Here is a 20,900-nt window from a genome sequence, read left to right on the forward strand (position 1 = left end):
GGCCGCGGCGGGGAGGCCGGGGCGGCCGGGCCCCGCTCACGCCGCCGCCGCCTCCCGTGTTTGTCCGCAGACCGCCCTAAGCGCGTTCTTCCAGGAGAGCAACATTCCCAACAGCCACCACCACCCGCAGATGGTAAGTGGCTCCCGGTGCCGGGACGGGCGCCCGGGGCGGCGGGGTCGCTGACAGGCGGCGGGTGACAGCCATGTTGCCGGGGAGCGGCGCGCCGCGAATGTAAACAAAGAGCCAAAATGTCTTCCAGGAAAGAGCTCCCGGGCCGGCGCGGGCTCGCCCAACTTCGGGGCCCGCCTCCGGGCTCCTGGATGCCGGCCTGAGGCCTTGCGCCGCGCGCGCGGCCCTGGGCGTGGGGGGGGGGGGGGGGGCAGGAGAGAGGCCCCCAGCACCAGCAGGCCCCTAGAAGTCTGGTAGCAGCGGGTGTTGGGGGCTCGATGGTAACCAGGCCTCTGGAGAGCTCGGAGGGGGACTGAGGTGGGGATTTGTGTGTTGATGCAGCGCGCAGGGACACACAAGCCACCCACCCAGTGCTGCAGGAAGCAGGGAAAGGGATAGATCCACCTCGGCTCCCGGAAGCCCGGTTCTACCCACAAAGGTAGGCTGGCCCTACCGAAGCCAGGTCGGACAGACTTACACTCCCAAGATAAAAAAAGCAAAAATTTTCTTTTAATCTCAGTATGTTAAGAAACAAAAACAGTCCAGGAAACAAGTTCCTGAAGCCTGGATTTGTCTTCTCCTTCCAACTTGGCTCCTAGCTGGAGCCTTTGCCCTCCTGGCCAGTCTTCTTGAGGCCTTCTTGAGGCCCGGGACATCCCTTCTCCCCTCCAGCCCCTAGTTATCTATTAGCTCCGACCTCGTAGGAGGGCCTGAGCCCAGTGGAAGGGTGGTAAAACATTATTCCTTGGAAGATCTGTTGTTGGACATTTTTGGCATTTTTTACTTGGGTGTCCTTGTCCCAGTCTCTCCCCAGGGGACAGACTACACACAGCTCCTCCACTGTGTCTTGTTTTTGGCACTGTTTTCTTCCAACCAATGAGGGAGGAAAGGGAGAGAAGTCTGCCTTGACGTAAACCAGCTTTTAGCATTTGGAGTAAGATGGGAAAATGAATGGTGCTGGCTCTGGGTCCTGGCCACTGCAGCCAAGCTTTTAGGAGAATGAGGAGGGCTTCGTCATTTCTGAGACCCCTTCCTTGCATCCAGCCACCCAGGGCTCTGCTTCCATCCCTACTCAAAACTTCTTCCTCCCCACAAGACCACTAAGAAACGCACGGCCATGCTGAAGGGCCTGGAACAAGGAAGCCTGCAGGCCCCAGCTTGAACTGCAGTCCTGTTTGGTTCCTTTCCCCTCCCCCACCTTTGCAAATCTGAGTGTGTGTCTGTCTGTCTGTCTGTGTGTGTTCCCCTTTGGAAGCTTCCCTTGGGGAGACAGCTGGCTTTGTAAGGCAGACATTGTAATCAGGGCCATGTGCCGAGTGCTCCTCCAGCACTGTCGGGGACAGCAGCCCTGTGCTGGAGTCGGTGCTGTTTTTTTCGACAATAGTTAAAAGATGTAAATAAAAACATTGGAACCCAGCACTTGGGAGGTTGAGGCAGGAGGATTGCTGTGACTCCAGGTCAGCCTAGGCTCTTTATTTGAATACTGGTCACCACAAAGTGGCTATAACTGGTAAGTGATTGTCCTGGAGCTTGCCAGCCACTGTTGGAGGAATACCACATAAATGGTGAGGGTCCCCAGTTGTATGAGGGGGAGGGACAAGAAAGGCCTTTACAGAGGGGAAACAGGAAGATCTTAATCATGACAGGGAGGCAGAATTACTTGAGGTTACAGGAAGGGCTTCTAGAAAATGTAGTTCAAGCCCTGCTTTCCCCGAAGTAGAGGCCCGGTGACCTGCCTGAGCTCACCAGAGCAGAAGGGCACAGGCCCCAACTATCCAGGCTGTCCCCTGGAAAAGAGACCTAGCCTCTGGCTCGGTTGACGGGGGGAAGTCAGTCACGATGGTGTGATGCAACTGCCCTCCACCCACAACCCCCCATTCATTGTTTCCTGCTGCCCAGAAGTCATGGGGGTGGGCAGGGAATCTTGCTGGGCAGAGGGAAGTGTCTGGGTGGGGCCAGACCTGGCTGAGGCCTTTGGCCTTCCCTTGGGGCCTTGGAGTGGTCAGAGTCCCCTAGAAGCTAGTACAGCACAGCCTCCTTGAACAGGGTGAGGCGGGGTCTTTGCCCTAGTTCCTGGCTTCCCTTTAACTGGAGTGATAAAGCTCCAGCATCCTGTTGTGTGTCTCCCCACCCCCAATGCCCTGTGCCTTGGGGAGGAGCCAGTGCTGCTAAAATTAGGAGAAGCTGATGGGACTCCCTGGCTTCCTGGGAGGGAGAAGAGACTTTGAGGTCAGAACCAGCTCATGTAGGTCTTGGGCTCTGACCCACCTGTTCCAGCCCACGGGCTGGGCAGTGTCCCTTGCTGCTCCCTAGGAGTGTGCTGCCTGCATCTGGGGCCGGCAGGGCTGGCTGCATGTCTGTACTAGCAGCCCAGACCTCAAGTGGCAGTTAGCCCTGAGTGCAGAGTGTGAGCGGCTGGGCAGAGGCCTCAGCACAGGGACCTGTGCACCTAGAATCCCGCAAGCTCTAACCCGCACAGTTTGCACCTGCTTTGAGTGAATGTTCAGCTGTGACTTGATCCTTGGGCCTCAGTTTCTTCCTATGTAATTCAAAAGAATAATTGAGCTAACCAGGTCTGCATGTAGGAAATAATGAGTGAGGGGCCCAGGGTCCAAGACCTGTTGGCTGAACAGATGGAAGGTATGGAAACTCCAAGAAAGTGCAGCTTCTCTGTGGCTGGTGCCTAACACCCAGGGAATGTCTGAGGTGGCCTGTGGACAGAGCCAGCTGGCTCCTCAAAGCAGGAAAGGCACTGGACCTGGGCAGCAGTGTCCTGGGCTGCTCCTTGTCCTTTCACATTGACACCTTAGCTTGGAATTAACCATTGACATCTCATGCCCCAGGCAGCTCTTTCTTGTCCTTTATTGTCTCTGGGAAGATGACAAGTTGCCTGTGGCTTGAAGGTGCCAGGACCATGCCCTGCAGGCGGCCTCACCCCACCTCTTCTTTCTTCCCACAGATGTGTACTCCCAGCAACACCCCTGCCACGCCGCCCAACTTCCCTGATGCGCTGGCCATGTTCTCCAAGCTTCGAGCCTCTGAGGGCCTGCAGAGCAGTAGCAGCCCCATGTCAGCTGTGGCCTGCTCCCCCCCTGCAAACTTCAGCCCCTTCTGGGCCGCATCCCCACCCAACCACCAGACGCCCTGGATCCCACCCTCTTCCCCTAACTCCTTCCATCACCTCCACTGCCCACAGCCCACGTGGCCCCCTGGAGCGTCACAAGGGGGTACCCAGCAGAAAGCCATGGCAGCAATGGATGGCCAGAGATGAGACTGGACGCCACTGGGCTGGAGCAGGGGGCAGTCCAGGGTTGTGGGGACACAGAGGAGGGCTGGGGAGGGGGGGAAATGCAAGAGGGTGGGGGGATTTCTTGAAGATCGCACTGGAAGATTTTATAAGAGAATTTTTGTGGGTGGGGGGACAGTAAACGTCCTGAGCCACTTGGGTTCTTCAGGAGTTTCTCTTCGGGAAAGGTTTTTTTTTCCTCTTTTTAATATATAACTATAATATATATGAATATAAATTTAGTTAATGTATGTGAGAGTGGGGCCTGCACATGCGGCATGTTGGGGTCAGAGGGGAAGGCTCACGGTCTTGGGCAGCACCCCTTCGTCTGCCCAATTGAGAGGAATAGGGGTGCTCATAGGCACAGTGAGCGTGCATGCCGCCTGCTGGCTGTGCTGCCTCCATTAGAAGGCACACCAACGGTTAGGAGCCCTCCTTCCTCCACCAAGAGAGGTGCTCCCAGAAGGGGCCCGTCAAACCATGGACTTTTCTATCCATTGGTAGGCAGTTTTCATCCCTGCTGGGGGTGGCCTCTTGGGGAGAGTGGCCCTGAAACTGTCACCCTGTCACCAGCCAGGTGTGCAGAGCTAAAGAGTTAGCTGGCCTCTGATGAGTGGATTCTTGACTGTCCCACAGGTCCCCAACCTTTGTGTCTGTCCAGGGTCAGAGAAGGACAACTCAGGAGAGCCTGCCTTTGGATTGAGTTCCCAGATTAAAGTCACATGTCACCAGGGTGCAATTTTAATTTAAAAACTTAAAAAGTTTTTTCTAACTTCCCTGGTTTGCTGTGCTTTTGTTTGCTTTGGTGGGAAAGGCCAGTGGGAGCCCTGGCATGGGTGGCAAGGCAGTGTCATTTTCTATGGTATTTCTTCATGAGGCTACGTGGCCTGGGGTGTTGGGGGGCTCAGGCAGGGTACGTCCTGACCTGGTTCTTCCTGTACCTTATGGTCGCAGCCTGGGAGCCCATCTCTACCATAAGCTGTGTGGTTTCCCAGTATCTGTTGCCTTCAGGTCCACCTCTACTATTAATTGCCCTGCAGAGTAGATTCTTGGGGCCTGTTGAATATACAGCCATGACCCAGATGTCAGCCAAAGCTGTCCCGGTGTCACAAAAGGCTGGATTCCCAAAGGGGCCTGGGGGGGGTAGGGATGGTAGCAGAACCTCACCTGGCTGTAGTGAGTAACCATCGTGCGTGGGGCAGGGGTTGTTCCTGATGCTGCTCCAGTGGATGTAAACCCTTCCTGCCCCTCTGGGGGATCAAGAGCTAGGATGCAAAACTTGAGTGGGAGGACGGGCCCAAAGTGAAGTGAAACCACCCTTGTGGAGCAGAGCAATGGCCCAACTCCCCTCCTGTGCATGTGACACATGGCTGGACTTGGAAACTGGGTTTGTCCTTTCAGTTTTGTTTCCTGGTTGGAGCCCCCTGGGCCTCCTCCCAGACTCACCCCTGCCCACCTGTGCTTTCCCGGACTGGAAGGGGAAACCCCTGACAGGCCTGTGGGCGGCCATGCAGGGGCTGCTGGGACCTGGGCCAGGGACCATGCAGATGTACCCAGGTATGGACTGGTGAGGGCCAGTCACCTTAGGGAATGTGCAGCCTGTCCCCTTTATATCTGTGGGCCAAGGCCTGGGTAAGGAGAGGTCGTGCCTGCCTGTGAGGTTTGTGAATTTGGCTTCTACACCAGGGAGACTGAGCCGGCCTTCTGACATTTCACTGCCTGGGAGGGACCAGAGTGAGAGAAACAGAAGCTGAGGAGAGTGGGGCTGGCCCCAGGGTGCCCACAGGCAGGGGGTGCTCATTGGCCAGGCCACGCCTCTGCCATCCAGTGACAAGCATGATCACATTGCTGACGGGAGAGGGGCGCCCTCTACCACATGGCACCCCTTGCAAAGCCCATCAGCGCCTGCCGTGAGAAACCCATTTCTTGGCTGTTTCCTGCCACACTTTCCTGTGTGATTTTTGTCGCCGCCTCTTCTCACACCTCAGTGTGAACATCTTGCCCCAGATGCTTTCCCGTGTGAGAGGGAGTGATGGAAACTGGTGTGGGGGTGCCCCATCTCCCACTCTGCACACCCCAGTCTGAGATGGGAATAGAAGCTGCTATGAGACAGGGTTTTGCAGTGTGGCCCAGGCTGGCTTTGAGCATTGGATCCTCCTCGAGTCTCCGAGAGTGCCGGGACTGAGGTGTGAAGCCAGAAAACTGCTTCAATGACTGAGGGTTTCTCGGGCCCCAAGTTGGGTCAGTCTCTCTTGTGGCCCCCTAAGATGTGGGGGCGCCAGCTCAGGATGGAGCTGGGGGGGGAGCACAGTGGGCTGAGTGGCCATCAGGACAGAAAGAGGGATCGGCCTCACAGGCTGAGGGGTCTGCCCCTTCCTCCCGTGCTCCGAGTCGCCCCATCTTGGCCAAGGCAGCCATGCACGGAGTCCCTCCAGCAGGCTGGCTTCTGAGCTGTCAGCAACAGCAGCCCATCCAAGGGGACTGCAGGACATGGCTGATAGATCCTCCCAGCAGCGCTCGCATGCGCACTCTGTGTGTGTGTGTGTGTGTGTGTGTGTGTGTGTGTGTGTGTGTGTACACATGCTTTTGGGTGGAAGTTGTATGGGTAGCAGGAGCTGTGCTGAGCCCGAGGGAGGGGAGCAGGTGGCAGCAGGATCTCACCTCCAGGTAGAACTGATGTGCAGACATCATGGATCCCACCTTCCCGAGTGTCCCAGGCCAGACCTTTGGACTAGAAGTCAGTACTGTCAGAGAAACACTGCTGTGACCAGGCCCAGTCTGTCCCCTGGCTCCCAGAACCACATCTGGAGTCTTGTCCCAGCTGGCTTCCCTGAGCACCTGCACGCTCAGAACAGCTCAGTCGTACTTGACTTCTTGCTCTCCAACCATAAACCAGACCTGCTGCCCAAGGAGAGCTTCTGCCCTTCAGACATGGGGGAGGCCTGAAAGCCCAGGGCTGCTCAGCCAATATCGGGTACTGACTGTTCTTGAGGTTCACTCCACCTCCAGGGAGGGCACCAGAGAAGTCCCTTGGCACCCAACTCCTTTTATTTTTTTTTTAAACATTTATTTATATCTCGTTCATTGAGCAGTGGGGGATCTCGGTCCCCGGGTGGGCTCTTCCAGCCCCTCCCTGAGAGGCTCCTCCATGGTCACATCGATCCGAGGTGGGTTGCCCGGCAGGTGTGGCATGTCTGTGGGGATGAAGGAGGTGCCCCCCACATTTGACTGGGAATGATAGCTCTCAGAGGAGACTGGTCTCTCTTTCTTCTGCCCTGTAGAAGCTTCAAGACAAAACCTTGCTCTGTCTGGTCCCCTATACTGACATTCTAGCTTGCCCAAGGCCCAAGCAAGTTGTAAACCCCAATTGCCAAGCTGCTGGGCTGGGCCACGCAGTGCAGGCATCCATGGGTATTCCTGAGCAAGTGCTGAAAGCCGGTCCGTGATCCCTGTGTGTGAGCATTTGGTAAAAACAGCCCTGTGCGGGATTGCAGAAAGAACCCGCCTCTTTGGTGACACCTCCTGTTCTTTTAGCGGCTGTTTGGGCAACACTTACACAAGCCCAGGATTTTTCTACTTCACTCTCTCCAGCTTCTTATATGGTAAGTATTTCTGAGTAATAAGGAGAATGCCTGAGATAAGGAAGCCAAGTATCCAGCAGAAATCCAGAAACATGCTCTCGTAGCCCATTCTTCTTGATTACCCTGGCTGGCCCTTGAATTCCAGCTCAGCTACTTCCTGTCCGACCTCTCAGTGTCCCTGTTTCTCTAGTTGTTCCTAGGGCTATTGTTGGGCTCTGCCTGGTAGTGTAGGTGTGCGAATTAAAACCGGATTCACAGACAAAACCACCTAGCAGCCTGGCAGCAAGAAGCCCTTAGTGGTGGTACACCACCAGGCCCCAGGCCCGTACAGTGTTCTGCCCCACATCTCTGCCTCAGGCTCTCCCAGTCAGGGCTGGGATGGAAGGGTATTACAGAGCTCAGAGGTCTTAGCTGGGGAGCAGGGTTAGTGTAGGGATGTCAGGATCCTTGAGCCTCCTGCAAGCCTTTGCAGGAGGCTGTTCGGGGCTGCTGCTGGGTACCCCTGCCTGTGGCGAGCACCGATCCTGCACACATGCATATCCGTGACAGATGAAGGGAGAGATTGCTCTAGAAAGGGGCTGCCAGCCTCACTTTCTAGCAAGGACCACAGGCCTGGTGTGGGAGAACCTAGAGGCCCCTAGCCCCTTGGCCTTCCCTCTGATCTAGCCTCTCCAGGGGGAGACCAGGAACTTTAAGGGCTTTCTAGGCCTAGAGGCTGAGGGACACCTAAAAGCTAGGGTCAGAGTGGTGGTGGTGGTGAGGTCATCATGCCCTGGGCCCACAGCCTGGCTCTTTTTAGAGCATTTGTGTGTTTGAGCAGGGAAGACTGTGGACCTGGCCCCAGAGAGCTGGGAGCATGTATCTTCTCACATGGAGTAGGAAGCAGCAGTATTCACCTCACGGGCCCACCTTGGCATGTACCAAGTGTCCAGCTACTTGGTTTTCTTGAATCTCCCTCCCATCCCATCCTTTAGCTCCCTGGCCCTTGTCCCCAGCCCAGGCTGGAGAAAAGTGGGAGGGCCACCAGGAAGGGAGGGAAGGCTTGGGGATAGTGTTCAGGTGGAGGAGAGTGGAAGGGCCACCAGGAAGGGAGGGAAGGCTTGGGGACAGTGTGCAGGCTGCCCAGGAGGAAGCTACCTGAAGCGCCGTCAGCCAACATGTGCATGCTCTGAGGCTGAGTGGTGTTGCCCGGGGCTGGCTGGCTGTGCATCTGGAGCCGGGTGTGCTGGAGCTGCCGGAGCTGCTGGAGCTGCTGCAGTGCTTTAGCTTTGTGCTTTGGCACTCCTGAGGTTGACAAGGGCAGAAGGAGCGAGTGTCAGCACCAAGGAGAGATGGCGGTGAGAAGCCAGCTGGGGTGGGATCCTTTACTGGCCGATTTTGTGGCTGTGCACCTTAGAAACACTTCATCCATCTACAGGACTACCATCAGTCTGTCTGCCCATAGCCACCCATCCACTCATTCTCTGAAGACCTGTACATATCGGCCTTGTGTAGGGCCTGAGTGAGTTCTGGCCTCAGCTTGTGGTTCAGCTAGGAGACAAGGCACAAGGCATGATGGGAAAATGATGAGCCATCCACTTCCTGTATGTCCTGGAAGTGGGCCTTCAAGAGCCTGGGAGATTGTTTGGTGTTGGAATCAGATAACGGCCCTTTGCTGGGTTTTGAAAAGCCAGTCAGCTGCATTGTTATACCGCACTGAGGTGGAGGCAGGAATGCTCAGCTATGGATTTGTAAGGATGAACACCAGCAAGAAAGGACAGAGCCACCCCTGGGCAATTGGCCCAGGCCCATCTGCTGCTCTCTGCCAGAAAACAGCCCAGCCACCCAGCTTCAGGAGGAGAGAGAAAGTACCTGAGGCCCAGTGGTCCAAGACAAGCCCAGACCAGGAGACAGACAAGTGTTCTCTGCAACCCAAGCCAGAACCCCCGAAGGAACCCAGTGCTGTCTGGACACTCACCATCTTTCCCTAGGATGCCTGGCAACCTCGTATCCATCCGTCCCTTGTAGATGTGTCCATCGAGCCCCAAGATATCAACCTCGTCATGCTAGAGAGACATGTACATGTCCATTTCCTCTGTAACATCCTGAGCATCCTCCAGGGAGGCCTAGGGTGCAGGCACTCTCTGCAGGTAGGGCTCAGAACGACCCCCAGGGAACTGAGGCCTGGGGCCACTTATCTGGCTCTGAGGAGCCTGAGGCAGCAGGCTTCCCACTGACTTCAAGGCCAGTGTGGGAGATCTAGCTAGTACCAGTCCAGCCAGGACTGTGAATAGCAAGCCCCACTCTCAAGAGAAAAGACCCTTGCATGGAGTCTGGCCTGAGTGGTGTTCTGAGGCCTTGGTGGAAGGCAGCAGCGGAGTGCCTGGGAGACATATGGAGGAATGGCATTTCACCCAGCAGAAAGCCCAGGCTTTGAGTTGAGCCAGACATGTACATCCCAGCTACTTTGGGAAGCCGAGGCAGAAGGATCACGAGTTCGAAGCCTGCCTGAGCAACTTTGTAAAAAAGACCATGCCTCAAAAATGAGAGGTGAAGAGAGGCTGGGGAGATAGAGCTCAGTGCTAGGGGCCTGCCTAGCAGTTCCCTAGGATGGCAAGGAAGAAAAAGAAGGTGGATGGGTCTCGAGGCAGAGGGCCCAGAGGGGCCATGGCAGGGCTATCCCCCTCCCCCACGGCTCCTGCCAGACCTTCATGGCAATCTGGATCTCCTCCAGCGGGGACAGATGCTGCAGGCGGTTTCGCCGGTAGGGGTAGGTGAGCGTGTGGCTCCCCCCACAGCGACGGGGCACAGTTGAGTAGGTGTAGTCGGCCGTCTCTGGCCCCCTGGGGGCAGGCAGGCAGATGCGGGGAATCAGGGGCAGCCGAGTAAGCCCGACACCCTCCACCCACCGGGTGGTGCGAGGCTCTTACACACACACACACACTCTCGCACCTTCCTTACATACCTTACACACACTCTCACCCCTCATTTCCACCCCCAACCCCAGGCACCCGCAGCAGTGGAGGGAGGCGTTTGCCCTCAACATGCTGGCCGGGTGGAAGCCAGGCTTGGTCACCAGGGCCCTCCTACCGCTTGTAGCACGGGTGGGTGAGGCACTGGGCGCGGAGCAGCTCTCGGATCATCTGGCTGCTGGCCTTCACGGAGCCTCCAAAGTGGATCTGCACCTTCTCAATGTCCATCAGCATCTTGGAGTGCATGCTGCGCAGGCGCCCCACGCTCTTCTCCATCTGGGACAGGTCTCCCCGAGAGAAGCTGCCGCCCAGCTTCAGGCTGTGAGATCCAGGCAGAGGGAGAAGTCAGCCCAGGGCCAGGCAGGTGGAACTCTTCTGCTCACACTCCCTTTGGCTCCAGGCCCCTGTTCTGCAGGGACCCTGTGTGAACTGAGCCGGCACTTGTAAAGGGCTAGAGGCCCATGACTGAGAGCTGAGGGTCTCTGGGCAACTCAGACCCACCACGGAGGGACCAGACTTGCTGGGGAAGGTTTTCTCTAGGCATAAAATCTTCCTTCCCCAATGAATGCTTAAAATGTAATTAAAACAAAACAAAAAAAGGAAGTCAGTCTAGTGTCCTCCGTCCTCATCCTGGGCAGACCTTCTGCAGCACTCCCGAGTGCCCTCTAGAGCCATCGCCCTCTCCCTCCACCCCTTCCAGGCCTGCCCAAGATGCCTGCCGCTCTCCCGTACCTGCGGCTCTGCTGTCGGACCTGCTCTAGCTCAAACACAGTGTAAGGCCGGATAGAACGGTGCCCTGGCATGCCGGGAATCATGGGGGTCACGGAGATGACTCTGGGCAGCAACAGAGAGAAGGGGAGGGTGTGAGAGATCCCACCACTCAGCAACAGTGGGCACCTCTGCTGCATGTTCTGAAGGTCCTAGCTGCTCAGTGTGAGCCCCTCCGAAGGTCCAGGGCCCAGGGACAGAAGTGGACACGAGGTCAGGTGAGTGGTTAGGTACGGGGAGACACGCCCCTGGTCTGCTGCCCTCCCCCTGCTGACGGGGGCTGTGGGGGAGGTGTGGACCACTCACTGTCCAGTCACAGTTGTCTCCAAGGGACGGTCACAGGACAAGCAGTGGAAATGAGCCAAGAGCTGCCTGTTAGGAATGGGACACAGCTAGTGAGATCCAGAGAGCTTGGTCCCCGGCAAGACAGGCTGCTGGCAGCCCAGTCCACAAGGTGGCAGGTCCTGCTCTACTTCCTGGGAATTCACCTGGTCCTAACCATCCCTTCCAGGACACAAAACCAGGAGCAACCATCCAACTGGGTACCTTGTATGTACCTCTGGCGCCCCCTTGTGGCCAAGGTGGGATTTCCCTAGCCAAGTGACCAAGGAGCATCTTGGACATCTCTGTGCTCCAGAAATCCAGTGTACAACAATCCAACCCTAAGGCCGGGTACTGGTAGCACACACCTTTAATCCCAGCACTCTGGAGGCAGAGGCAGGTAGATCTCTGAGTTCCAGGCCAGCCTGGTCTACAGAGTCAGTTCCAGGACAGCCAGGGATACACAAAGAAACCCTGTCTTGAAAAACTAAATACAACCCAACCCCAAGAGCCTTGCATACACCTCCCTACTGCCTTTCTCCACTGCTGTTTGAAGGATCTGGCCAAGTAATTCATCTCTAAAATGCAGCCCCTCTGCCGGATTGACAGTTCTGGGGCTGCCCAGCTCTCCCGCCTGCCTGCCTGCCTTCCTGGCCTCACCTCCGCATAGCTGCTGCCTCGTCTGCTTGGTACAGTGGAGAACGCTCTTTTAGCTGCTGCCGGAGTGATTTCCAGCGGTCCTCCAGCATCTGCTTCAACGGGTCCAGCTCCAGGCGGTCCAGCTGGGGGTGGGCACCAGGTGAGTTTAAGGAGGCAGGTAGGTGGGGGGGGGGGGATCTAGCGTGGGGAAAGCGGTGGTGCCCTGCTGGCAGGGCCGCGCGCCCGCGGGAGGGGAGCAGCCCCGCATCCCCTGCCCTCACCTTGCTGTCCATCTCTGCCAGGAGCTTGTCCAGAAGCTTCTGCCAGTCTTGCTCCTGCCCACTCATCTTGGCCACCAGATCCTTCATCATGTGGTTCAGCTGCTCTGTGGTGGCGTCGAACTGGATCCGGCTGACTTTCGACGCAAGAGCACTTTTGTCGGCTTTCTGCGTAAGAGAGCGGCGTGGGTGGGAGCGTGCCTCCAGCGGCCTGTACCGTTTTCACCTGCTGCCTCCCTGTCGTCCCCTGCCCTCCCCAGCCCCGGGCCCTCCCCACCCCCGCAGTGGCGGGGGAGGAGCCAGAGGCCCCTGGGGTCTGGCGCTCACCACATCAATCTCCATCTCCAGATGCTCTCTGTTGGCCTTCTCCTTCTCCAGCCTCTCTATCCCCTGGTACAGGACCTGGGGAGCCATGGAAGAGTGAGCCACGCTGAGCGGCGGGCCGGGCGGGGTGGGGGCGCCTCACCTCCCCACCAGGCGCCCTTGGCGCTCACCTCAATGTCCTTCTGCTTCTGCCGATGGTCCTCAATGAGGTTGCTCGTGGTGATGTTGAGTTTCTCGCAGTCTCCCTGGACCTGCAGGATGGCGCTCTGCACGTGGCCCAGCAGCTCCTCATCCTACAGCAGTGACGGGATGGGGGGGGGGGGAGGTGGCTTTTGGAGGCCTGCTGGGCCAACTCATACGCAGCGGCTGCCTTTTGAACTTAGAACGCAACGCAAGCCAAGTGTGGTGGTGCCAGTTCGAAATCCCAGCTGAGATGGAAGTTCCAGTGAAATCTGGGCTACACAGTGAGACTGGGGGGGGGGGGCGGCTCCCCTTGTAACGGTTCTTGTTGCTAAGCCTAGTGACCTGACTATAACCCCCAGGACCTACATACTGGAAAGAAAGAGCTGGCTCTGGCAAGTAGCCCTCTGACTTGCGAAAGTACACCATGAAATGTGTATGTGAACACGCACACACGTGCACTACCCCCACACAGACACAAGTAAACACATACATGTTTACAAAACATGTTTACAAAAACCGAAGCCATCAACCAACACATAAGCTCACTCCAAACCCGTCCTGGCTTTCCTCGGCATCCACGGCATGTGGTGTCCCTCCGCTGGAGGCAGCCGCCAGTCCCTCACAGCTGACGGGCTGGCCTCAGCGGCAGTCGGCAGAGAGCTGACTGCGGCTCAGATGTAGCAGGCTGCCCCACGTTCCCTGAGAGGTGAGGGGTGGCCAACAGTCTGAACCAAATCTTAATTTTCTGCATCCGAGAGCAGAAGTTGAGATCCTGTGGTGACACCCCATCCCCACCCCCCACAGCAAGCCCAGGGAAAGTCCAGTAAGTGTTGGGGACATTGGGAGCTGCGTCCTGCTGCTGTGCCCTTGTCCCTGCATTCCATAGTGGGCCTGTTCCACCCACCCCCACCCTTCCCAAACTCTCCTATCTCCAAAGTGGCTGCCACTGTGGACTGTGTAAGGACCAGGGCCGTATGTGGGCTCTGACTAGAAGGGCTCCACCATGGAAACCTGACCCTCAAGCTCTGGGCACCCCTCCCTGTAGATAGAGTACTGTCAACCATGGCTTCTGTGGACATCTGGGAAGGCCGCCTCTAGCTGCCCTGTGAGGGAGCGGAGCAGGGACTCACCTGACCCTGCAGCTTGGCCTTCTTGGAGGGCCTGGAGGCCGCCAGGCTGCTCACCATGTCCTGCAGCTGCTCGTAGCGCTGTACCAGCAGGCTGACTTGATGGCCCACATCCAGACTGCAGGCTGGACAGGTGGCCTCGGGGTCAAGCTGGCCGGGCACCATGCTGGCTGGGAACTTGTGTGAGCTTATGCTCATGGATAGCAGCGTGGAGGAGGAGCTCAGCATGCTCTCGATGATGGTTCTGAGCTTGTCCAACTGGATGCAGACAGAAGGGAAGGGCGAGGAGGGAGACCACGGTCACTCCTAACCACTTGTGGCTGCGCGCTCTGCCTCTCCCCAGCCGTGAGACAGGACAGTGGCTGCCTCCTCACACCGCATGGAAAACACTGTGCGTGGTAGACAGCTGATCTCTACCCATCAAATGGTTTCCAGATACCCTCTCTGCCAGCAGGCAGATTTAATGACGAAGCACTTGCGGGAGTTTTTCGGCAGCCAGCCTGTGGGTCCAGTGCCTCTGGAGCTAAAGCCTAGAGGGGTCTTCTCACAGGGCTCTCTCTCTCTCCCTCTCTCTCTCACCCAGGATGTACACTCTTAACAATAAAGGAATGTGAGAAATGCAGACAAAGCTACAGGGGTCTCTCCCAATAGGAGGTTCCCTCCAGGGAGAGCTGCACTCAGGCTGGCTCCCCCCCCCCCCCCCCGCTCCCCATCTTCTCCCTGCCGCTTCCCCTCTTCTCCCTGCTGTCTCAGCCTGTCACCAACAGTGCCTGGTCCTGGGTGGCCATGTGGATTTAACCAGCCTAGATTTGCTTAGGGTGCTGCCCAAGAAGGGGCACTCTGTCCTTCCTAGCGGGCAGTGACACCAAAGACTACAGAGCTCAGGGAAGTATCTGAAACTGTGTGAGTGTGGCTAAAGGACGGAATGCGGGAGTCTGTGTAAAACAGAGTGAGGCCCAGGCGGTTGGTGAGAGGGCGAAGTCTGCCTCAGACTGCCCCCGACTGGGAGTTCTCTTTCCAGCTCTTTGCAGGCCCACACACAATACATTTCCCTTGTGTTCTGGGCTCTCATACAATCAGCAGCTTGCTGAGGAAGGGTCTTGAGCTAAGGCCAGAGCAGCTGATGGCTGCTAGGGTAGAGAAAGGCACGCCTCAGAAAAGCTTGCCAGTCGAGTCTCAGTAGAACCGTCAAGAATAAAAAGCAGACCCCCGGGAAAATTAGGATTCAGAAAGAACAGCAAAGAAGGTGTATAAGAGGGCTGGAAGAAAGGCAGGGAAGGCAGAGAGGTGGGGGCCTGGAGGGCAGGGGGTGCAGAGGGTGGGACCTGCTGGCAAGGATGCCAGGGTACCTGGAGCCTGGTTCCAGCCCAGCACTGCAAAGAGAAGACAAACAAAAGCAAACAAAAGACCACAAAGGAGCTAGGGGTGGGGGTGGGGTTCTCTACAGATTCAGCGTGGTCCTGGGAGACCCCTGAAGGCTGCCAAGCTCAGGTATGAACTGGCAAGGGACCTATGACTCTCTGAACCTCCTCCTGCCCTCCTGCCCATGCAGGACAATCAGCTGCAATGGTGCAGGAGCCTGGGAAAGGGGGAGGTTGCCAGGGTAACATAGCAAAGACGCTATCTGGCGTGTAAGGCTCCAGCACAATGGCCAGGAGGCAAAGGGGACTGTCTCAGCATCACTAGTTAGTTGCCGAGCAAATGCAAACCCAAACTCCAGGACACTCCACACCCACGACAGTACTCGTAGCTTTCAAAGAGGAGAAAAGAGGGCTGGAGACACCAAACCCAGAACCTTACATGCCAGGCAGTGTCCTCACTGTGCGACACCCACATACACAGCCACAACACACACACATACACAACACACACAAACATAGACACACACACCACACACACGCATACACAACATACATAAACATACATACACAATACACATACATGCAAATACAACACAAATAGACAAACATCCACACAAAAATACAAACACATAAACAACACATAAACACACATACGCTTGCATAATTAATTGAAGACAAATAGGACACACCTAGAAGGAGAACAGGATAAGTTGTTGATGAAGTGGAAAACTTCGGCCTTCATCCACTGCTGGTGGGATGGTACAGTTGCCCAAGAGCATAGGCCCTGAGCCTCCACTGATAAAGTCACTGTGCCACGCAGACCTTCTGCTCCAGGGTCCATGCCCAAGAGCAAAGGAGACACACTCCCACAGACTTGTGCACGAGGTGTTCACAACAGCAAGAATCCTAATAGCTGGAGGATCGGAACAACCCGGCCATTCGCCTGATGGATGGGCTCGGAAACCGTGCTGTTGCCACAGAATGCATCGTTTTTGAGTCACAATAAAAGTGAATGCCAGAGCCAGGTGGTGGTGGCGCACGCCTTCAATCCCAGCGCTCAGGGAGGCAGAGGCAGGAGGATCTCTCTGAGTTTGAGTCCAGCCTGGTTTACAAAGGGAGTCCAGGACAGCCAGGGCTGCCCAGAGAAACCCTGTCTCAAAAAAAAAAAAAAAAAAAAGGGGATGGCAGGAGTGGACAGATGACAGTGCTCAGTGGCTAGGAGCACTCACTGCTCTGGCAGAGGACCAGCCCCCACGAGGTGGCTCCCAACCAGCTCTCACTCCGGCTCCACCCCTGATGCCCTTTTGTGGCCTCTCAGGAGACTGCTTGCATGGGGCACACTTACAGACAGGAGGACAAAAGACCCGAAACATGAAAGAAAGGTCAATCTAGAAAGATTAAAAAGCCAACCAAAGGGCTGAAGGCACAGCCCAGTGATTCAGGGTACCAGTCGCTCATCCCGTGGACCTAGTTTCGGTTCCCGGTGCCCACATCAGGTGGCTGAGCCACGGGTTAACCCCAGCCTCAGGAGCCCCGTGCCTCCGTGCTCCGTGAGCAGGGGCCCTCCCCACACACATGGCATGCACACATTACTAAGAATAATTTTAGAACATCCCTGGCACCGGTACACAAGCTGCCGAGGGAAAGGAAGGGAAGTGCTCTTGGGGCCTCGGCCTTCCACAAAGATTTACAGGCAACCAAGAAATACTGAGAACAGAAGGGAGAGTCTGCTCCAGGAAAACCATGCCAATACCAAATGGCCAGCCCCGAAAACTTCCTTACAAAGGACACACACACACACACACACACACACACACACACATTTGAAAGAGAGCAAAGGGGATGCTGGAGGGATGGCTCAGAGGTTAAGAGCACTGGCTGCTCTTCCTAAAGGTCCCAAGTTCAATTCCCAGCAACCACATAGTGGCGCACAACCACCTTTAGTGAGATCTGGAGCCCTCTTCTGGCCTGCAGGCTCACATGCAGGCAAAATGTTGCATAAATAAATAAATAAATAAATAAATAAATAAATAAATAAATAAATAAATAAATAGATAAGAAAGTGAACAATGGGAGGGCATATGCTAGGGCCTCAAAGGAGAAAGGGTGTTGTTTGTTTGTTCTGCTCTTTTCTTTGTGGGGGGAGGGGTTGTGACAGCTTTTCTCTGTGTAGTCCTGGCTGTCCTGGAACTTGCTCTGTATGTAGAACAGGCTGGCCTTGAACTCAGACTTCTGCCTGCCTCTGCCTCCCCAGGGCTGGGATTAACACTGTGTTTTATGATATGTGGATTAAGGGAAATACACACTAGAAAACAGACAGTGGGGGAGCCTGTGTCTAAACGCCTGCACTAGTGGCCTGGAACTTGTGACCTCAGACACAGCTGAGCCCCAGGCCTCTAAGCCTCCTGTCCTACAGACTTTGGGTGAAGAGTGCCCCCCAGAGGCTCATGTATTTGATCACGCGGTCCACAGTGGTTGCTTCCTTTGTGTAGCTGGAGATGCGATCTTCCAGCTGGGCTGCCTGCTACCGTCCATCCCCACCTCAATGCACCCTACCCTTCTCCGAGTTGCTTTTGGTTACAGTGTTTTATCATAGCAACGGGAAAGTGACTCCACACCGCCCCCCAGAGGCTGATCTCCAGGTGGTGAGGGCTGGGCTGCCGACCCTCCGCCCTATGCTGGGAGGGGCCCCGGACCTTGGCCACAGACTGTTCACCTGCTCCTGCAGGTAAAGAGAGGCCTCCGAGACTGAATTCTCCATAGCGGCCTTGCCTTGCTCTTGGCTCTCTCTCAGCTCCAACAACTCTTTCTCGATGTCACTCACCGTGATTCTGCAATGTTCAAAGAACAGCTGGTTCCACCACCGGCCCAAAGCCCGTTGTTCACTAGTGCAGAGGCCTGGCCACAGGAGATGCAGCAGAATGAGAACATCTGGGGCCTCTGTCTAGGGGGTTCCAAGTGGGGGCCTGTGGTGGGACGTAGCCCGAAGACAGAGACTTAGCGAAGCTTGTGGTGCTGCCCCAAGGCCCAGCGCTGACACATCTACGGGTCTTGAAAAGACTAGGACAACCTGAATAGTCAGAACAGTCCAGATGAGAGACAGCGGCCCAGAGCAGGGTGTGGGGAGACAGAGCGATGCCAGCCAGGGCCCCCAGCTGCGGAGTGAGGGTGTCACCTGAGGATGCCCAGCTGCAAGCTCAGCTGGTTGGATTTCGTGTCCTCCACAGAGGTGCTCTCCTCCATGTCCAGAAGCCTCTGTATCTTCTCCAGCTGTAAGCACAGAGGAAGCCAAGTGTCAGGCCGGCCTCAAGCGTCTGCTCCCCTCGGGAGACCGACATATATCCAGCCCTCTTCTAGCTCATGGATGAGGCTGCTGGCAGCGGAGACCTGGCAGCTTTTTGCAGTGGCCTCCACCTCTAGAGAGTCTGTAGTAGGGCCCAAGAGCAAATGTATGTCTACTGGACCTCTGTATCTCAGAGGCTCCGATGTGTCCATCTGCAGGACTGACACCAGGTTCTGTTTTCTCTGTGTCTAGGGAGTGAGGGCCAGCAAGGCTGCCATGCAGTGCAAGGGGCTGTGGCGTCCAGCCGAGCGGAAGTGCATGACCCTCTGTTTCAGCTGGGCACTGACCTCTCCCCCGCCAATGCGCACCTTTGCCTTGTCCTGCCGAACTTCTTTATTCAGGGCCTTCATGTGCTTCAGCTGCTCCGACAGGTCCTGTGGCAAGTTCTTCTTGACTATGGAATACAGAGGAGTAAGATCCCCACGGGCTCCCTGACCCGTTTCCAGTCCCTCAATAATGAGTTGACCACAGAGGTTGAGTTGCCAGATTATTTCACCCTGTCTTCCCTGGGTCACTGGGCAAGAAGCTAGGAGAAGGGCAAGAGGGCAAAAATCTCTCCCTCGGCCTCTGCCAGTTCCAGCTGCTATTGAGTTGTGATTGGGCAAACGGTCAGCTTCGTTCTGCAACTGTCCCTGCCCTCACTCACCTCCATGCTCTTCCATCCCTTGGTACACACTCACACCCTGCTGCCCTGACAAAGTCCTGAGAGCCCAACTTCATGCTACTTCCCACCCCTCAGCCCTCTGCCCCCTCCCTCCCCTACCCCCCATCTGCCCCCATCCTGCTGGCTTAGTTTCACACCTTGCTATCATTCACCCAGCCTACCCTCAGGCTGCTGGGCCGCCTCCCCTCTGTGCCGAAGGATACTCACTCATTGTTGTCAGCAGGTACTGCAATTTCTCAAAATCGGTCTGGCCGGCCAGTTCCTCGTCCAGATCCTTCATGTGTTCCTTCAGTTCCAGATAAATAGCAATGATCTCACCCATCAGGCGGAATGTCTCCATTGCCATGGGGAAGGTTGGAGACAGCTTTTCCAGTGAGTCCTGCCTCTCGCTTCCTGATGGGAGTCGTTGTTCACGTTGTTCGCGGCTCAAGGGAATTCCAGTGTCACTGCTCTCCCCTTCTGGGGCTCGTTCAGGTTGGATTTTCACTGAGGAAGGTTCCCTGCTTAGATCCCAAGGTGTGTCAACTTGGCGTTCTTGGCGAGGGTAGTACGGAACCCCACCTCGGACCATCTGGCCATACAGGTCCACTCCAGGAAACATGACCGACCTCATTTGTTCTTGACTATATTGTGCCTGGGGAGAAGTTGGCGCACCAAACTGGGGCAGTGTCAGGCGAGAGTCAGCCTGTGGTAGCTGAAAGCGAAGATCAATTGATGGTGCAGAGCCTGGCCAGCCTATCTGGGACTCTCTGCCAATAGGTGGATATGCACCAGTTTGAAACAAGCCGGAAGGATATGGGCTAAGTGGACCCAGGCTAGGAATGGTTTCCCTAGACTGAACCAAACCTTGAGGGCCTGCGCCAGGCTGACCCATCCCAGGCTGTTCCATGCCAAGCCCAGACGTCGAAGGCTGTAGCAAACTAGGCTGATCTTCCTCAGGCTGCATCGGAGAGCCACGCTGATCCACATCAGGCTGCATCAAACCGAGCTGAACGGTACCTGACTGCACCGGCCTAGGCTGAACTGCCCCAGGCTGCAGTGGGCCACGCTGCGCTCCTGCAGCAGGCTGCTGCATTAAGCCACGCTGATCTGTGAGAGGCTGCACCAGCCTAGGCTGAACTACTCTGGCCTGCAGTGGGGCACGCTGAAGTCCTGCAACAGGCTGCTGCATTAAGCCGCGCTGATCCATGAAAGGCTGCACCAGCCTAGGCTGAACTGCCCCAGGCTGCGGTGGGACACGCGGCTGCTGCGTTAAGTCACGATGATCCATGAGTGGCTGCATCAGCCTAGGCTGAACTGCTCCAGGCTGCAGCAAGAGAGACCGAGCTCCTGCAGCAGGCTGCTGCATTAAGCCGCGCTGATCCATGAAAGGCTGTACCAGCCTAGGCTGAACTGCCCCAGGCTGCACCAGGCCACGCTGGTCTACTCTAGGCTGTGCCAAGCCAGGTTGCATCAAGCCACGCTGATCCATGCCAGGCTGTGCCAAACCCCGCTGATCCATGCCAGGTTGGACTAAGCCACTTTCATCCACACCGGGCTGTACTGAACCCTGCAGATCCATGCCCTGTTGTATCCAATCAAGTTGACCCGTTCCGGGTTGTATCAAACCACGTTGATCTCTACCAGGTTGGAGCAAAACACGTTGTGCTATACCAGACTGATCAGCTATTGGCTGAATTAAACCAAATTGAACTGTACCAGGTTGGACCATACCAGGTGAATATGCATCAGGCTGCATCCAACCACTAGGAAATGCACCAGGTTGCACCAGGCCACTCTGATCTATAGCTGGTTGCAATGCACTAGGCTGAGCTACACCTGGTTGCACCAAGCCAGGCTGAGCTGCACCTGGTTGCACCAAGCCAGGCTGAGCTGCTCCTGGTTGCATCAAGCCAGGCTGAGCTG

At 56.3% G+C, this 20,900-nt stretch overlaps 2 protein-coding genes across 2 annotated transcripts in view; one reads left to right on the forward strand and one right to left on the reverse strand.

The window, feature by feature from the left end:
- The window catches only part of Ubald2 (UBA like domain containing 2), a 4,902-nt gene extending 675 nt beyond the window's left edge, over window positions 1–4,227 (forward strand). Inside the window, exons 2-3 of the mRNA XM_055592029.1 lie at window positions 67–133; window positions 3,129–4,227. Of these exons, the coding sequence (XP_055448004.1) occupies window positions 67–133; window positions 3,129–3,440 (379 nt within the window). The 3' untranslated portion in view covers window positions 3,441–4,227. The remainder of the gene's footprint in view (window positions 1–66; window positions 134–3,128) is intronic.
- Window positions 4,228–6,536: 2,309 nt separating this feature from the next.
- The window catches only part of Qrich2 (glutamine rich 2), a 24,468-nt gene continuing 10,104 nt past the window's right edge, over window positions 6,537–20,900 (reverse strand). The window contains 16 exon segments of the mRNA XM_055592465.1: window positions 6,537–6,649; window positions 8,174–8,320; window positions 8,994–9,081; window positions 9,723–9,858; window positions 10,106–10,306; window positions 10,720–10,821; window positions 11,062–11,127; window positions 11,737–11,858; window positions 11,997–12,161; window positions 12,321–12,395; window positions 12,488–12,610; window positions 13,631–13,885; window positions 17,705–17,819; window positions 18,164–18,258; window positions 18,640–18,725; window positions 19,203–20,898. Of these exon segments, the coding sequence (XP_055448440.1) occupies window positions 6,537–6,649; window positions 8,174–8,320; window positions 8,994–9,081; window positions 9,723–9,858; window positions 10,106–10,306; window positions 10,720–10,821; window positions 11,062–11,127; window positions 11,737–11,858; window positions 11,997–12,161; window positions 12,321–12,395; window positions 12,488–12,610; window positions 13,631–13,885; window positions 17,705–17,819; window positions 18,164–18,258; window positions 18,640–18,725; window positions 19,203–20,898 (3,585 nt within the window).

The sequence above is a fragment of the Psammomys obesus genome, unplaced genomic scaffold (assembly GCF_907164565.1).
Source record: "Psammomys obesus unplaced genomic scaffold, mPsaObe1.curated_primary_1811, whole genome shotgun sequence".
In the NCBI taxonomy this organism is placed as follows: Eukaryota; Metazoa; Chordata; class Mammalia; order Rodentia; family Muridae; genus Psammomys; species Psammomys obesus.